The sequence below is a fragment of the Momordica charantia genome (genome assembly GCF_013281855.1).
Source record: "Momordica charantia cultivar OHB3-1 chromosome 11 unlocalized genomic scaffold, Mcharantia_2.0 BLBB01000011.1, whole genome shotgun sequence".
NCBI lineage: Eukaryota > Viridiplantae > Streptophyta > Magnoliopsida > Cucurbitales > Cucurbitaceae > Momordica > Momordica charantia.
In genome coordinates this window covers 9,826,424-9,846,197 of record NW_028275159.1, presented here as the reverse complement: position 1 = coordinate 9,846,197, position 19,774 = coordinate 9,826,424, and the positions used below count along the sequence as shown (strand labels likewise).

At 33.6% G+C, this 19,774-nt stretch overlaps 2 protein-coding genes across 2 annotated transcripts; both read right to left on the bottom strand.

Annotated features, from left to right (window-relative positions):
- Positions 1–3,189: 3,189 nt before the first annotated feature.
- Positions 3,190–4,387, bottom strand: LOC111021151 (uncharacterized). Its single transcript, XM_022298006.2, has one exon. The coding sequence runs from the start codon at positions 4,383–4,385 to the stop codon at positions 3,546–3,548; it is 840 nt and encodes a 279-aa protein (XP_022153698.2). The 5' UTR covers positions 4,386–4,387; the 3' UTR covers positions 3,190–3,545.
- Positions 4,388–6,973: 2,586 nt separating this feature from the next.
- LOC111021152 (uncharacterized) lies at positions 6,974–7,888 on the bottom strand. The gene has a single exon (XM_022298008.1). The coding sequence runs from the start codon at positions 7,886–7,888 to the stop codon at positions 6,974–6,976; it is 915 nt and encodes a 304-aa protein (XP_022153700.1).
- Between the last annotated feature and the right edge of the window lie 11,886 nt (positions 7,889–19,774).

The following is a 19,774-nucleotide window of genomic DNA, read 5'->3' as shown; positions in this document are numbered from 1 at the left end:
GACCGTTGATCATTTGAAGCAAAAGTTGGAAAGCAACTTTAATCCATCACTTTTTTCTCCACTTGCTGCTAATATTGACCGTTGATCATTTGAAGCAAAAGTTGGAAAGCAACTTTAATCCAATGTCCCAAAACTTCTTCAACTACATTCCTTTAAAAAATGGTTATGAAAAACAAATTGCATAAGCCTCCATCTAAAATTAGAAGACAATAAGGCACAAAATCAAATAATAGGTGAGAAAAAAAACATCATGTTACACAATTTCTCGACAATCATTTAAAACTATAAAAAATAAAAAGTAAAAAGTAGATATATACATGTGTACACATTTAAATTGTAGATAAATATTGGTGGAGATTTATTTTAAGTTGAAAAACAAAACGGGGATGAAGAAGAGAGAAAAAAAAGAGATTACAGTACTCCTTGAGTTGAGAAGAAAATGACAAAGAAGATAAGAAAAAAAGAAGGGAGTAAGAAGTTACGGGGAGAGAGAAAAAAGAGAGAAGAATCGTCCTATCAATTTAAAAAAAATTAAACGAGATTTGGAGAGATTTTGGCGAGATTATGAATTTTAATAAAATAATAAAAAAAAAGTATCAGCCAACACTTGTCTTCTTATTATAGGACCATGTGAGGGTAAGGAACATAATGCTCCTCACCACCGTTAAGGAGCGAAGTTTTTTTCGAAATTGAATGAGTTATTTGTTAGTGTGGGACCTAGTTGTAAGTAATATGAGAAAGAAAAGAGGTGAGTTTTAAATGAAGAGAGAGAATGAACTTTGAATTAAATATTTTGGATTATTCAAAGATAAAAGAGTTTATGATGGAATTAAGGTTGTGTCGAATGTATGTTGGATTAAGTATGAATTGATTCCGTATTGGATTCTCTTTTCAGGTAAAGCAAAAATTGGAACAGTGTACCACCCAAGTTTACAACCTAGAAGGATTTATGAGTGGTTGGTTTATGTTATGAAATGTTTTTAAGATATCTATTATTATAGAATTTTAAGAAATTATATATTATGTATGATTTAGAACGAAGTAATTATGTTCCTTTGAGAATTTAGAAATGTTTTATGATTGTAAAGAAATGGTTAAAGCTTATGAAGGGTATTTAGAAAGAGATTTCAAAAAATGATTTTAGAATTTCATGAAATGTATTTAGAAAGAATATTTGAGAATTGATTTGAGAAAGTTAGAAAAGTTATTAGAAAGAAGAAAAAGAAAAGAATTTTAGAAAAGAGATTTAAAAAATAATTTTAGAATTTCATCGAATGTATTTAGAAAGAAATATTTGAGAATTATTTGAGAAAGTTAGAAAAGTTATTAGAAAGAAGAAAAAGAAAAGAATTTTAGAATAGTTTTTTAGATTTAATATATTTTTTTTTTTGCAAAGGAGATTTAATAATTTTATGCAAAAATAAGTTTTCAAACCAGCTGATTACTGTATGCTATATCTTCTATTTCTGGGTATACTATAGAAAGACATTATGTTACTGTATGCTATATGAATAATGTCTTTCTATTTTATTCATATAGCATACAGTAGCATAATGTCTTTCTATAGTATACTCAGAAATGGAAGATCTTTGGGACTATATGACTCCGCGCAATTTTATCTAGTTGTTTTATGTTTAGAAGAAGAATGCTTTATATGTTTTAGAATGTGTTTTATAGCAGGTTGAGAAGTTGGCGTAACGGGTCGTAGGGACACAAGGGAATGTCGGGCAATTAGGGCCAAATCCAAATTCCAAATCCTGGTCCGAATCCTGGGCCTTGGCTACAGAATGGTATTAGAGCGGAACCTCTCCTAGTACGATGTGGTTCGGGAACAAACCAAGGCGTGGAAACTGGTGTGCATGTGACTCCCGAGTAGAGAGGAGGGGTACATGAATGAACTGATGCCACATCCGAATGAGAGGGATCCTGAGATTATGAAAGAATGGTCAAGAAAGACTTAAAAGATAGTCACTACCTATATTAATAAGGTGCATCTTGCTTTTCAATGGTTCAATTCTAAGAACTCCAAAGTTAAGCGTATTTGACATGTGAGTGAGGACAAAGCATATGCTGGGGCTTGTAAATGATCTTCCTCTTATTTAGCCAATATGGGGCTTTGATCTCATTCCCAACATCTTCTTTTTCGTTCTTATACTAGAAAAAGATAAGTCTTTGTTGTTAACTTGTTGAGTTAATTATGCTAATTATGCCGGCAAATGTCTACACCAAAAACAATTCTTACTATATAATCTTTAAACAATACTGTCACTATCAAGATAGGTTAATTAAGTAAGGACCTATTAGAGATAAAATTGAAAGTTGCTAAGATTTGTTATTTTAAGGTATTGATACTAAATACTAAATAGACATACAACCCTACATGCATGGTGAAACTTTGACATTAGAGAGACTAAATGGACCCAATCTTAATTCTATTAAGGTAAAACTTATAATTTAACCTAAAATTTAAATGAGATTATTATTTCTACACAATGGATTGGATATACATTACATTTACAAGACTAAGTATATATTTTAGCTCATAATATTAATCTTTTCAATTTAGCCATCGTTTGCGAATATTAAAATTGATTGGTAAGAAAAATTTACATAATTTAGACCGGAAAAAAAATCATCAAAAGAATAAAACTTAAATTTTCTACCGATTACTTCATAGAGATTTGGAGGAGATGTCTTATATGACATTTTCCTCCTAGTTTCTTAAGAATTGTCTGGATCATCAGATATCATTAAGAAATAGGTAAGAAATGTTATTGAACAATTTTCTTGAATTCTTCCTCGGTATGAGGTCAAAAATCCCACAACAAGTCTCGATCTATACAAAATGCACTAAATTATTGTTGTCTTTCTTTCAATTTAATTGATAGCAAAAGAACCTTACCTCTAGCGCGCTTGATTAATAGTTTCTAAAATCAAGGGGTTTCAAAATTTAGTAACTAATACAGGCTACTACTCTAGGTTCGCTTCACTTCTTCAAGCTCGGTCCCTTATTGAAAATAAAAGCACTAAGAGCTAACTATTATTAGTAAAACAAGCAACCTTTTTGCTCCTATGTTCACCTTTTTTCCGCTAATTTGCAAGTATTATGCTATATAAACTTATGTTTAATAGCTAATTTACATTTACCATCAATGGGGGACAAAGATTATTAGAAGATAATGACTAAATTAGGAGTGAAAGCCCATTTATTATATAACTTGAATCTCCACCCCATGTTGCACTCGAACAGACAAAAAAGCCCATTCATTACAAAAAATTTAACAAAGACCGACATACAATAATGGATCAAAGAGATTCAAACAACTTGCAATTTCTCAAGCTGAACATCATCATCATCAACCTTCAATGGAATATACTCTGCCAGTAGATGGCCGGAGAGAGCCAACTTATGAACACTCTCATGGTGACACGATTTACAGACGAAATACACCACAGTCTCCGCCACAAGCTTCACCAAAACGAACAGCAAAAATGACATCACCAAAACAATCCCGAAAATACCCTTCACTGCCGCCGCCGCCGCCTCAAAAAACCATGTAACTTGACAGAACCTGAACCACCACACAAGGAAAGCTCAGTAAAGCCATTAGATTTACAACCATCATCATCTTCCCCTTAACCAGCGCCCTGCTTCTGGCCATGGCTTCGAACCCACACGACTCTTCCAAAACCGACACGACGCCCGACAGCTGCCAGATGATAGTCAAATACACCGCCGCCGTGCAGTAGGCGACAATGAAGACGAAGAGGATAGCCCAGGTCGCGGCCGAGTCGAGGGTGATGTCGTGGACCACAACGGCTATGAGCAGTATCAAAGCGAGAATAGCGAAAGCTGTGATGTTGAAGGCTACAAAGGCTGCGAAGACGCATAGAGAGGTGGCGAGAAGGCGCTTGCAGAGCTTGGGCAGGGCGCAGATCATGTGCGTGAAGGGGACGTCACGTGATTCGTAGACAGCGGCGACGGTGGAGGCGATGGCGGAGGCGGAGAGGAGGGAGAAGAGGGTGGAGATTATGAAGAAAGCGAAGTTGAAGAGGATGTAATGGATTGTTTCAGAGGATACGAGGTCGGATAGTTTAAGGAATTTGGGTGTGAAGAAATTGGAGATTTGGAGGTTGGCAAAGGATAAGAGAGAGAGGGGAAGAATGAAGGCAAGAGAGATTTGGGTGAAGATTCTTCTCCATTTGTGTATTAACTTGAAAGTTTCTTGGAGAATTCCATAGATTCCCAGAAACTGAAGATTTTCCATTTCTACATGCATGGTTTTTTTCTTTTGGCAAAAACAAAAAAAAAAGTTGAAAAAATGTTGAGATGAAGAAATTTTAGAAGATGGAAGAGAGAAATATAAGGAGTTAACTAGATACATGCTTCCCTTTCGAGTTTGAAGTTTCGATGAAAAATGGAATGTTATATGATAGAATATTCCATGGTGAAAGTTTAACTATTGCTTTGGAGAAAACGATCAAGAATGAGAAAAATCCAAGGAAAATACTTAGGAATTCTAACATTTTTTTTAATAATTTGATTTGATTTGAAATCAATATATTAAAAAAAATTGACAACTCATATATGTATATATTTTTTAAAAGTTTAGATTTATTCATTTATCCCTCTAAGTGTCAAACATTTAATGATGTTGGGATAAGATTGGTGAAAGACCAACTACGGTAAAGGACGAATAATAGTAGGAGCTAGTTTGTCTTTTTTATTAGTTGAGTAGGGATAGAATAATGGAAGCAAAGAAATTATGAATTCATGCCACGACCATCTATATGGAATGATAGTTTAGTTGATGCATTCCTATGGAGAATGAAGAAGAAGATAGAGATCATCATTTGAAGAGGAAAATTTTTGATAACGTAGATCGCGAAGTATTTTCCAAAATCCAATCTAGATATTGACTTTTAAACTATTCATTTGAGCTCTTTAGACGACAAGGTGAACAGAAGGATCGAGATTCTAACGTTGATGAAAATGTCCAATAAAATATCAATGTAGATGAATATTTCTAGAAAAATCATAAAAATTAAGAATTTATAAAATATATTTAAATTAACAAATAAATCTTTCAATCTTTTTAAGTAAGTTAGAAATTCTTATTATTGATACTATGTCTATGTTAGTGATTTTTTATTGATATATTTTTTACATCTTGTTACTTTTTTTATATAATATAATAGAAATGTTGATTCACTTCTCTCGAATGTTCAAAAAATTAAAACTCTGAGTTCATTCATTGTTCTTAATTTGTTTTATTATAAAGACAATGACATTTTGGTGCATATTTTTTAACATAGAACAAGGCTCTTGTATTTTAATAACATCTATACCGTCGGTCAATATTAAGATATTGACCGGTAGGATAAACTATTTAATGATTTGACAAAACTTAGAAGAGGAAATAATTAAGTCATGAAAGAGAAAATAGTTTAATCGAAAAATATTTAAACACATAACGGACTAAATTAAAAATTTTAAATAAAAGAGATTAAATTGAAAAAACCCAAATATTAAGGACTAATAAAAACATATATTTTGCGCAGTTTAGTTTCTGATTAAATATGTCCCTAATTTTTAGAAAACTTATAATTTAATTTTAAAAGTTTTATTTATTTTTAAATATTCGTCAAACTTAGAAGGAAGTTAATTGTTCAGTATCCTTTCTACTTTCTGTTTCTCGTTTACTACTTTTTAATAATGCAAAATGGAATCACATGTTTTAACTATTTTTTGTTTCTTATTCTTATTGAAAAAGAAGCATAAATATTTGGTAATTATTTTCTAAAATTTTACTTGAAAAAAGTAAAAGTTTTATACGAGAAAATTAATTTATAAAATTAAATATTAAAAATTTGATGTTTATATATTTTTATATAAACATAAAATTTCTAGATATTTTAGTAAACATATATTGTTGCGGTGCATGACTTGGCTTTAATTAACCTATGGTTGACCCTTTTATAGAACCGTCGAGACATATTATATGTTAGGTGAATGTAAGTAAGGTGAATGTAAGTGATGCTGATCACGCAAGATATAAGATAAGGAAGGGGTGAGAATTGCTCTCAAAATGGACCGTTAATGATCTTCACCATGCGAACGATAGGAAGAGTTTGTGCTCAATGTTAGAGCTCTTAATGCTCGTTTGGTAATGTTTCTGTTACTTGTTTATGTTTTCTCAAATTTTAATAATAATAATAATAAATAAAAAGAATTGCACGAACCAATGATAAAAAAATTATATATTTATGTCCGAACAAATTGAAATTCGAAACGAGATAAAAGAAACTTGTTTTTGTTGTTTCCAAAAAATATATACAATTTTGAGAATGTTTCTAAAAAAATGAAAAACAAAAAACATAAATAACTGTCAAATATTTAGATTTTTTTAATAAAAGTAGAAATGAGAAACAAGAAACAAGAAACGGAAACAAAAATATTATCAAACGGATCCTTAAAGATGCAATGTAAAAACCTAAAGGGTTGACGGGATCGTAAGGGTATATACATAATTATTGTTAAGAAAAAATGAGGTATATATTATACATAGTTTTTTGGTACAATATGAAGAAGTGACGAATTCACGAATTGGAGATATATGTCAATTCCTGACGATGACTTTAACAATATACACAAAATTGATATTCCACGAACAAAACTCAATAACATACAATAATGGATCAAAGAGATTCAAACAACTTGCAATTTCTCAAGCTGGACATCATAATCATCAACCTTCAACGGAATATACTCTACCATGCCGTGTTAAAAATATAAAAGAATACTGAATATGCTACAACAAAAATGATGTGTTTTATTGAATTGAAGATGTGCTTAAATACAAGTGAAAACATACCAGAAAGAAACTCTCTAACAAAATAAGACTCTTTAAAATACGACACTACTAACAAAAAAAACTACTGGACAGTCAAGTAAGGATACTCTGCATTAGTTCTAACAGGCCGGAACACAACCTTGAAGATGGCAGGAGAGAGCCAACTTATCAATACTCTCATGGTGATAAGATTTACAGACAAAATACAACAAAGTATCCACCACAAGCTTCACCAAAACAAACACCAAAATCGACAACACCCAGACAATCCCCAAAATACCCTTTCCCGCCACCCCCACTGCCGCAACCAGATAGCAAAACAGAATCTGAACCACAGCAAAAGGAGCACACAACAAACCCATCAGCACTGCGGCCATCCTCATGTTCCCCTTAAGCAGCGCGCTGCTTCTCGCCATGGCTTCTTCCGACCCACACACATCTTCAAGAACCGACACCACACTCGACAGTTCCCAGAACTTCGTCAACCCCACGCAGTAGAAGACGATGTAGTAGAAAAGAAGCGTCCCGATGTCGGCCGGGTCTTCGTCGTCGTCCGCGAAGGCGTTTGGCCCGTTCACAAAAACGGCTATCAAAATTCTCAGGAAGAGAGTAAAGAAAGCTCCCAAGTTGAAGGCGAAAAAATATGTCAACACGCATTTGAAGGTGGGGAGAAGCCGCCTCCAGAGCTTCGGCACGACGGCGATCACGTGCTCGAACGCGACGTCGCGTGCTGTGTGGATGGAGGCGACTGTGTAGGCGACGGCGGAAGTGGAGAGGAGGAGGAAGACGGTGGAGACGATGAAGATAACGAAGTTGAAGAGAGCATAGCAGATTGATTTAGAGGATACGACGTCGGAGAGTTTATGGAATTTGGGTGCGAAGAAAATGGATAATTGGATGTGGGCAAAAACTGAGAGAGAGTGGGGAAGAATGAAGGCAAGAGTGATTTGGGTGAAGATTCTTCTCCCTTTGTGTATCAATTTGAAAGTTTCTTGGAGAATTCCACAGATTCCGAGGAACTGAAGATTTTCCATTTCTACATTATCCATTTGGAGTTTGAAGATGAAGAAATTTTAGAAGATGGAAGAGAGAAATATAATATATGGGATCGGGCTTCCCTTTGAGTTTGAAAAGTTTCGATGAAATCATGGAATGATGATAGAATATTCCATGTTGAAAGTTTAATTACTTGCTTTGGAAAAAACGATCAAGCATGAGAAAAATCCCATCTAAATATTCACTTTTAAACTCTCCTCCATGTGGATTAATTCAAAGTTTTAAATATCCATCTCCGTTAAAATGTCGATAAAATATTTTTTTGGAAAAAAGGAAAGAAAATTTTAAATATATTTAAATTAAGCAGTTTACCTTTTTCTAAATCAGTTTAAGATTTTTAATAATATTAATATTATGTTCATTAAATGATATTTTATTGATAGTTTTCTGGCATGATTTTATCCATCTTTTTATTATACTAGTGTATTACCACCTGCAATGTACGTAAATTTTTTTTTAATTATAAGATAACTTAAATTTTATATAATTTCACCTAAAATATTTTAAGTATAATTATTTTTAAAAATAATAAAGATTAATTTTTATATATATTTATTATTATTGACAGTTAATTACTAATAATAAAATGTACTATTTATAATTATTTTTTAAATATACTATTTATAATTAATTGTTAATGATACGTTTTGTAAATAAATAAATTAAAAGTAAAGGAAAAAATTATATATTAATAAAAAAGTAAATAGGTATTTTAATATTTTTATTTTTAAATTATTTCAATTAGGTTCCCTTATTTTATTGATTTAATTTTATATTATAATTAAAATTACTAAAGAAAAATTCTTCAAATTATATTATTAGAAAATAAAATGACCAAAAGTTTTATATTCCACCTTTTAAGATTCTATACAAATTATTATTTATAATTAATTTATTAATTAAACATTTTTTATGTATTGACTTCTATGATTGTTTTTTTTTTCAACAATAAGAACATGAGTTTGTAATTATCTATATTTTAAACAAATATTCTAAATAAAATTGCTAAAAAAGAAACATTCCAAATAAAAAAAAAGTACACTAAACAATAAAAAAACATTAGTAACAAAAAGAAAAATCAAAATCCTAAACTAAACAAAATTGCTAAAAAAAAGAAACATTCCAAACAAAAAACTCACTAATTTGAAAAATAACAATAGTAACAAAAAAAAATCCAAATACTTGCTATACACTCATTTTTTTAGAGTAAATATGCTCATTCTTGAAGATTGCTTGACATATACTATTATTCAACTTTGTAAAATTGTGGAATGGTAATGTCACAAACCTAGTATATTCGAGATATGTAGATTCAACATATGCCTCCCTTGCAACTTGATGAATATATCACAAATATCTCGAGATGTTTTCATGATTGAATCATCTTTGAGAGATGTTTGAAGAAACTAAGAATAAAAAAGTATTGAAACTTGTGAAAAACATGTAGAAGAAACAGATTTTTATAGTAGTAGAGGATAAAACGTTACAAAAGCTTTCCAAATTCTAAAACTCTTGAAATTCTAGTATGAATTTTAATTAAAGAAAAAATTAATTTTATGTTGTTGGAAAACTTTTTGCATTCTAACCTTTTATATTCCATGCATTTATAGTATGGATAATTAATAATTAATAATTAATTTAATATTTGTAATAATATATTAATGGTATAATTTGTAATTTGTAAATTTAGTAAAGGGTAAAAGTGTCCAAAAATGTTTTTCCTGCCTCCTACCTGTATAGATAATAGAAATGTCGGTTCACCACTTATGTCGACCAAAATATATTAGAAGAAAATTTAAAACCCTAAACTCATTCATTGGTTATTCTTAGTTTATTTTGTAACAAGACAATTGAAAACGACATTTTTTTCGGTGTATATTATTTTAAGGTGGTTAAATATATATTTAGGTCTCTTATATTTTAAATTCTTCAATCGCGAATATTAAAATTGACTGGTACGATAAATTTATTTAATGATTTGACAAATATTTAAAAGAGGACAAAAGTAAGGAAAAATGGTATAATTGAATTTTTCTAAACCTATATTGAAAAAATATCAAACATTAGGAAGTAATTATAATATATAATTTCTTTTTAAAAGTTTATTTAACAATTTTTTTTAATGTTTTAAAAATATTTGTCAAACTCTTGAGAGATCGTTTAGTTGAAGGTTTCAAAAAGTAGCTTGGGATTAAGATGTCTGGATACAAGATATCTGGAAATAAAAAATAACTGTGTTTGATTGTATATATGTTTGAACTTAACATGTCTAAAAATAAATTTTTTATATGTTTATTTTGTGTGATTATATTTTTTGTCGTCGTAAAGATTGATTAATAGTTGTACTAAAAAATATTAATAATTAATTAAAAATAAATAATATAAATTAAATTATTATTTTAAGTTATAAATTCTTTTATAGCATTCTAAATTTTACACTGTCAATTTAACTATATTTACAATTTAGCACCTGGAACAATTAATTGTAAATGTTATTTAACTACTATTCAATATATACATATTTAGCAAACTAATATCTATGTATAATGCTTTAAAATTAATTGAAACTAACTTTCAATAATTAATTTACATTAATTAATTTATATTTATTAAATTATAATATTAAAATCATTTAAAGCAATTATGTTTTTATTTAAAATTCACTCTTGAGTAAATATACTATAAATAATATATCTAAATTTATGTTCCAATCCATTTTTATAATCATCATAAAAGAAATGTATTTAACAAAATTAATAATTTTCATCCTATTAATGACATCAATTTATTACATTTTTTAAATAAAAAATTAAGTATATAATTTAATAAATTAATTTTTTATAATAGAACAATTAATTTAATAGATTGTTATTAAAATTTTAATGTTGTTTTATTAATTATAATTTTAATTTAAAGTATTTTGAATTATTCATTTGGATCACGAGAGTGCATGATAAGTTTGGCTCTCTAATCTATCTTTCATACGTTACTTGGCGTGGGACTTTGTTTGTAATAAATGTAAGACTAGATATTTGTTTATGTATTATAAATATTAGATAATATTAGATGACGTTTATTTGTTGCACAAACAACACATGTGTCTTAATGCCCAAAGCTCTACCTATCAATTTAATCTATCCTTTATCTCAAAAGAAAAAAAATCTATTATTAGTGTCTAAAATGATCACACATCATCATGTTGTACAAATTGCCTATAGAAGGCTTATGATGATTCATGAAATATAGGCGTGACACGAAGAATAAAATCCAAAAGATATTCAAAAAGAAATAATGCCAAAATCTTATCATTCTTCTCCCATCTCCTTTGGTCCCTGAAGTTTTGGGTATGTATCTATTTGGTTTTTGAAATTTGAAAATGAACACATAAAATTTGAAATTTGAAATTTGAAATTTGATATTTATCCTAAAAATATCCATTTTACTTCGCCATCTTCTTATGTCTAAGTGATTTTGAAGGTTTAAGTCCATTCCTAATATGTCTATTAGAAAAAAGAACTTAATTTAGTAAAAACCAACCGTAACCTTAAGTCGAGGTCCTATGTCTAGGCTACCCGAGCGAAATCTTTATATCTAAAGTATTTCTCTCTAAAGTTAAATCAGTAAAGTTGTGAAAACATATGAACCCTTTTAGTATTGATGCTTGATTAAAACATTCATTGGCCAAATCAAGTTTTAACTTATGGAAACAACTTTAAGTGATAAAAAAGGAGAAAAACGCCTTTTGCCTTGTTGGATTTTAAAAACTTTAACTAACTATCCATAACCGGGTTGGGAAAAAATAAATTTAGCTCATGATGATAAAGGAAAAATAGAATTTAATGTTGATGGAAGTAGACGACATGATTAAAAGATTAAAACAAGCTAAAAATGGTATAGTTGTAACCCGAATGACCCTAACCTGTTCTCTTTCAAGATTGGGGAGCAATACTCGATCGATTCCTCAAGGTTGAGTGATTACAACTTTGTAATGAGAAAGAGAGAGATAAGAGTAACAAAGAACTTGCTGGAATTTTAATTAAACAAGATTAAAATTTAAAATTCAAGACTAACAAGTTGGAAATAAAGGGTGAACTAGAAAGGTTTAAAACATTAACAACTCAAAATCTTAAAGAGGAAACGTAAATAAGCCGAGAGTAAATGTTAAAGCTGAAATGATCACTCCGAGATGATCAATGAAGAGAATGAGCTGCTGAATTTATAAGGACTTCAAGGTGGTTAGGAGGTTAAGAGCTTTGTGGAGAGCCATCCATTTCAAACACCTTTTGGTTGGTTAGTTGTTGAATTGACAACCTTCAATGCATGGAAGACACGCGGCAGGGCTTGGGAAGACTTCAAATCACACCAAAATGTGCGTTTTACATTAAGGGCAATCTCGAGATTGGGGAAGGCGTTAGACGCCTAGCTCGGAATTTTTCTGCACAAAAGTGTAATTTCCGTTAGAAATCAACTCTAAATGATGTAAAAACGTCCTATGTGCATGTATAACCTAAGATAACTTATAATGAAAGGTTTTGGACACTAAACCAAGCTTAAATCACGGTTTTCGAGTTTAAAACGTTAGAAAATAGCACCCATTTAGCTTCTTTTTACCCTTGTGAACGAGGGAAATCACACATCATCGGGCTTCTTGGGCCGTGAGATCCTTCGTTGGGGTCGTTTCGGGCTCCAAAGTCAGAACTGGGACGAGGTTCTACAAACATAAGTCGGTCGGGACAGGGATCGAGAGAGAAGTCGAGAGGTGTTCTCAACCCGTAGCCGAGAACACCTCGGCACCTCGGCGCCAAGGTCGGGTCGGTCGTTGAGTGGGTTGGCCCTTAGGTTCTGGGTCGTCCACGATTGGTAGCTGTTTCGGGGTCCTTCATTCTCTTTCCCGGTCCGATTCTCATTCTTGTTTGGACCGTTTAACTTCCTATAACAATAGCCCCCACTCTCAAAATAGAAGTCAATGAGCGTAAGTAAATTGTTAAGACTTCTATATTGAGAGTACTTGTTGTTCATCGTTCCATGAGTGACTATTTTTGTGGAACAACTCCCGTACCATCTCCTCATAGTCGACCATGGTCAAGCCTCTTGGGCTTTGCCATACAGTTAATTTTAATCATTTAGGTCTTTTTTTTTGTTATCCTTGGGATACAACTTTTAGCTGAGCTAGAGCTAGCTGTACGTAATTGGGTTAACCTGTTTGGATTTTGCCCAGGGTTTCATATATAGGGTTTACTCTTAGGTCTCCAACCCATTTCGCTTTTGCCAATCGTTTTATACCCTAAGTCTAGTCGATACCCTTTTGTCACTATCGATTATCGTTTCTTGGGCTGGCTGTCATAGCCCCCATTCTCTTTCGTTGTAGTCGGTTGCAATCAAGTCTCTTAGGCACTACTATACGGTTAGTTTCTACAGTTTAGATTTTGGCCTTGGGATTTAACTTCTCAGCAGAGCCAGTGGTACTCCTTTTGTGTATCTAACCTGTTTGGCTTTTGCCCATGCTTGATACCCCAGGGTTCACTCTCGAGTTTCTAACCTATTTGGCTTTTGCCAATGGTTTTTACACCCTAAGTTTAGTCGGCACTCTTTGGTTTCTAACATATTTGGCTTCTGCCGGTTCTTAACCTGAGTTTAATAAACACCCTCAGGTTTCTAACCTATTATGGCTTTTACCAAATAGTTTTCTACCCATGGGTTTCATTAATTAGTTTAGGCTTGCCTGCTTTTTGTTTTAACCTTGCTGGGCCTGTATGCATGACTTTTTCAGCACCTTGAGATTTTCTTCCCTGGTTTCACTAATTAACTTCTAGCTTATCGGCCTGCTTCTACGTCTGTCCCAATTTGAGTTCCTTGACCATTGTTACTCACCTGGCCCCCACTTGAGGAGGTTTTGTTTAAGGTATCAAATGCAAACTTTCTCAAGTACCTCAAGCCTTGTCATTCTCTCTTATGTCGCTTTCTTCTATCTGCTCGTGTCGACTAAGTGACTCCTCCTTGTCGAGCACAAATTTTTGGAAATCGGGTCGACTTTCCAGACAAGTAATGTATTATGTGCTTCTGACTTTTGATGTCGTGTAGTTATCGGATTTGGTGAGCGGAAGAGACCTAGTCGGTCAAAGAATCCTGGTCGGCGGAATAGGTCTGGTCAGCAGAATAAGCTTGGTTGGTGGAAGACACCTGGTCGACAGTAGAGACCTTGTTGGCAGAAGACACTTGGTCGGTAGAAACTTGCTCGGCCAACACCTGGTCATGTCGTGGACCTGGTCATGCCTTAGATTTGATCGTGTCCTAGAGTCTGGTCATGACCAGTTATATAGTTCGCTTGTCAGGTCTTTGCAGTAGCTCTGTCCTTCCACGGACCTCAGACGGGCATAGGTTTCCTTTTCTTTTTGTTGTTCGAGTTTCTCAAAAGGAGGGTTGTGTTTTTGATACACTTTTCACAGTAACCAGTTTGTCTTTTGGATGCTTTAGAACTTCATCAAGTTGCTTTCTCAATTCTGGGATTTGTTGATCATTTCTCCCGAAACCTATTTTAGAATCTGTCGATTTGCCTCATCCAGGATCTGTCCTGAAACTTGTCGATTTGCTTGTTCTGGGTCCTGCGCTAGAACATGTAGACTTGCTTTCCCCTAGACCTCATCGGGTCTGAGCAGTCCTTCTTTCTTCTTCTAATGGGTTGACTTATCTTATCTAGGATCTATCTTGGAATTTGTTGATTCGTTTGTTCTAGGTCCTGCCCCAGAACTTGTTGATTTGCTTTTTCCCTCGACTAACTCAGAAAACAGCAGTGCCCCATAATCCATCGATTTGTTTACCCCAAGATCTTCTCGGATCCGAGGTGTTCTGGGTTAATTCGTTGCTCTTAGGATATTTAAAGGGATCGATTCTAATTCTTTAGCAGGTTTTTCCCTAACTCAGGTGGGTGATTCCATGTGATGACCAGGGTTCGGGTTGCCCTTTTCATCGCAGTCGAATGTGAGGGTATCAAACCAGTTGAGTGATCTAATCTCATCCTTCTGGTGGTTAAGTGGTCAACTGCTGAAGGTGTTGACTTACTGGCATGACATGTTCTCACTTTAACATCAAGACCTTGTCGTCCATCATCGTTGATCTGATTAGGGTTCTGGGCATGTTGCTCTCCCTGTCTTGAAACTCGTGGGCTTATCTCCTTCAGAATTTCATCGTGTAAGACCTGCCCTCGGTTCATCCCTCTTCTCGGATGACAATCGTAGTCGAAACGTCGTTGATCTCTCCAGAGTTCATATTGTTGGCTTTTAGAACTTATTCGAGGCAAGGGAAAAGAGTCTTTTGGTCAGGCCTTATTTAGGTCGGTAAAGTCGATGCACATGCTCCATTTGACTTCTTTACCAGCACCACGTTGGATATCCCTGGTGGATAACACACTTCTTGAATGAAGCCTGCTTTCAGTAGGCCATCTACTTGTTCAGCTATAATCTCGTTCCTTTCTTGGTTGAACGCATGACGTTTCTGTTTCACTGGTTTACAACTCCTGTCGACGTTGAGTTGATGTACCATGACTCTTTGATTGATTCCTGGCATGTCCTCATGTGACCACGCGAACATGTCGGTGTTGCTCCTAAGGAAGTCTATAGGGCTCTTTCTTTCTTCAATCCCCAATTGTCGATTCGTCGATCCTCGGATGTCAAAAGAATAGATTCCACCTCCTCAGCTTGTTCTCCTCTACCGAGGGTGGTTGAATTTAGTCGATGACCAAAGCTCGGATTTGCTTCCTTCGAGTGGTCGGCATCCTCGTTTGGGCTCTTCCTTTCGAAACATTATCGTCTTCCACCAGGGGTTGGGTTGACTTGTTTCATGTTACCCTCATCAAATTAGGATTTCGTCTCGGCTCCCTCCTCAGATTAGGATTTCGACTAAGTTTGTTCGAATTGTATTGTCTCTACAGACGGGGCACCAATTGTTGATGCAGAAATTTGGTCCCCTGAGATCTCGTCAAATTTGTACCAATCTTCTAAGTATGAAAGGGATCGACATAATAGCACTAGGACCGGTGTGGCTTTGACCACACGAGCTTCGATACTTAAGTTAACATCGAGGAAGTCGAGTGAGGAGAGTAGGAGAAGAATAGGGGGTTTCAGCGTACCTTTTAGGTGTGACCCCTTTCCTTATTTATAGTTTTTCCTCCTTCCTAGGGTTTCATTATTCGAACCCTAGGTCATTCACATAATCGGGCTTCTTGGGCTGTGAGATGATTCGTTGCGGTCATTGAGGCTCCAATATCAGAATTGGGTCGAGGTTCTACAAACCAAGTCGGTAGGAACAGGGACTGAGAGAGAAGTCTAGAGGTGTTCTCGACCCGTAGCCGAGAACACCTCGGTGCCTCGGCACCAAGCAAGCCTTAGCGCCAATGTTGGATCGCCCGTTGAGTGGGCCGACCCTTATGTTCTGGGGCCATCCTCGATTGGTAGCTGTTTTGGGGTCCTTCCTTCTCCTTCCCGGTCCGAATCTCATTCTTGTTTGGACCATTTCATTTCCTATAACAATGGGCAACAATTTTCCGGTGAGATTTCATCTGAGTTTGACAATCTAACTTGTTTGGCTACTATTTGCAGGCGATCTCCGATTTGAACCTCTCATTGGTGAAGTTGTCAGAAGTTGGCGGCAATAGCGATGGAGGCTAGTAAGGATACAGACAATGGTTGGCGGTCGATGGTGAGCTTCACTGAAGGAGGGGAGGAAGAAGGTGAAAGAATGAATGATAGTTTGAAAAAAACAATATAAAAGTAGTCATAGAAACAAAATATTAAATTGATATGTTTGGCCAAATCAGCCAAATACAATCACTAATGCATCATTTAACTTTAGTCAACCAATAGTTAAAGTATCTTAAAGACTATTTAAAACCATTTATCAAACTTTAGAGATAAAAAATGCCCATCTTAAAACTTGAGCGACCAAATAGATACCTATTTTAAACATCATGTACCAGAAGTGTTAATTTTAAAACTTCAGAGACCAAATTATCAGTTACTATAAATTTTAAGGACCAAAAGTGTATTTTCCACTTTATTTTATTTTGATATTTTGTTGTTTGATATTACCTTGATTTCGTTCCTCAACTTCACAATATGTTATTAGCACGAGCCTCTACTATTTTTCGTTCAACTAATGGTAGGTTCTCAAGGTATGTTATTTGTTTTTCTATTTATTATGTTGTCATTAATTTATATCTTGTTTTTCATGTTATATATATTCCTTTCTTTCTTTGTGAATGTTGGATGAAATCCATGTGGATATCATGAATCCTGAATATTCATATTGGGTATATATGTTTGAAGGCAAATTTTGATCAATTTGCACCTAAAGTTGCAAAAATTTTAATCAATAAGTGCTATGTCGTTAAATCGAATGCACATGATTTTTCACAACTTTAAAGTAATGAACACATGTCAGAGAAGACATTAATATATAGTATATGCTTTTGAAGTAGCAATATCACGAAAGATGATATGAAATGCATATCATGAGTTATGTATCATGTCTCGTCATCGAATAAATCAATTAGCTTTTTCATGGAAAGTCATGAATCTCACAAAACCATTATTTCCTGAAGTGAATATGACAATAATTGATCATTGGGGCAAATGTTGAGATCATGAGAGTATTGAAAAGTAATTCCCTAAAGTGAATGATATAAAGGGGCATTTGTCTTCTACCTATTGTACATTCAAGTTTTTAGTGCAGCTTCTAAATTCCCATTAAAGAAAAAGGAGAAGAATATTTGAAAGCAAACTTTGAATATATACCAAGATAATAAGTCTTTTGACCCCTGAATATGAAATATTTGGATGTTTAAAATCCCATTAACAGATAATAGACAATATTGAAGTGGTTTTTAAATATCCTGAAGATATGAAGAATTCTTCTGAAGATAGAATATAATGAAGATATATGCTTGACAGATAGCGCAACTATACACATGATACTTAAAATAGAAAATATTTTTCTAAATTGACAATGCTAGAAGAAAAAGTGAATACAATATCAGGCTGTACAAGCTTGATTGAAGGTTTTGTTGGCAAAGCGAATATTATTTTGGGTATGGGAACAAAATTTGCTATTGATAATGCATTATTATCTAGTAAATCAAAGAGAAATCTACTGATATTCAAAAATATAAGTTGAATGGTTATCATATTGAGTCTTATAATAAAAATAATATAGAATATCTCTATATTATATCTAACGTCTCATGATAAACGTATACTAGAAAAGTTGTCCGCTTTATCTTATGGATTATATTATACTAATATACGAATGATTGAAATATATGCAATAATGAACCTGTATTTCATGAATCCATATATATTTACTCTCTTTCTTCTCTCCGTGAAGAGTGTGCATTTTCTCTCAATCCTCCAATTGAGTTTGTTCAGAGGATGTTCCTTTCTGCTTTGTTTCGGTTTTTCTGTAGTTTTTTTCCAAGAAGTAGCATGGATCGAAATATAACAGAGATCATTCTTACTACTGCGGATGCGATTTTTGGGGAAGATCTTTCTTCCGTACTAGTTTCTGCGATGGCGGATGGTGGCCGAGTGTCAGGGACAAAATAAAAAAATAAATCAACATTATTATGTATGGTCTGTTGCTTTGTTATCTGGGCGTTTTGAAGAGTTATCAGACACAAAATTGGAGATGACACCCTCTTGCGATTTCTTGGGATGACTTTTCATCTTCATTGCATCTTGGTTCAAAGAAGTTCCATGGGTAGGGGCAAGGATGACGGAGCAGAAGGTGGGCAACAGTGGAGGTGCGGTGACGATAAGCTCAAACACCGTTTTGGAATCTGGGGAGGCTATTGGTCTTAATTGTATTGATACCTGTGACCAGCGTGATTTGGAGAATTTGCCTAATCCTTCTATACCTGTCATGGTGGAGAATAAAACAAGTTTGGAGATAATTATTTCCCTTACAATTGTGAATAAGGGTGCCATAATTGACAAGATACCTCCATTAGTTGAGGAGAGTCCCCGATATCATTGAAGGGGTTGAGGATGTTGTGACTTTGGAGAAAATTTTTAATGTGCCAAAATTTGTTCATATTTCTAGTTCTTTGAACACGAAACCTGTTTTATTGGCCAAGTGGGCTATTTTTAATTGTTTATTTGTTATTTCTTCGTGAATTTTGATGGTGGTGCGTGATAACCACTCTTCTGATGTAACTCTTAGGTATCCCGCTTCTTTTTAATGCAGTGAAATTGACTAAACTAATCCAAAAAGTTTTTGGATTTATTACTATTAAAAACTTGTTTTTCTGCCCTGAAAAATTTTTCCTGACATGTAAATGGAGGTGAAAGTACAAAACTAGTATTAATTTGAGGAAAAAGTAAGGTCTAAAGCAGAAAAGAAAGGACCAAAACTCGAACAAGTTCAAAGAAAATTTGCCAACTTTATGAAATTAGCCCCGTCAAAATCATTGCTTTTGGAGCTAGTTTCAACAATTAATTGGAGGATCTCGAGCAAGGTCAACAACCGGGGAATCTCGAGAATTAAGAAGCTATTACTTTCTTTTAATCAATTTCTTCTTAAATGGCAAAAGATATGGGCTTACACCAAATTAAAACAGATGGGTGGCTACATTTGAGCACCCATTTGGCCAATAACTCTACATTTAAGAAGAAAAATGGTCAAATCTATTATGAATTTTTAATTAAATAGATGCCCACTAACGCTTGCTTAGTCCAATTTTGAGGTGTCTCAAAATCCATGCTCCATATGTCCTTTATGTGTCTTTTATTCAAAACCCCATATGTTCTATTATCCATACACCATGTGTTGAAACCCTAAATGTCCCATGTGTTCTCAATTTTAGACTTTATTAG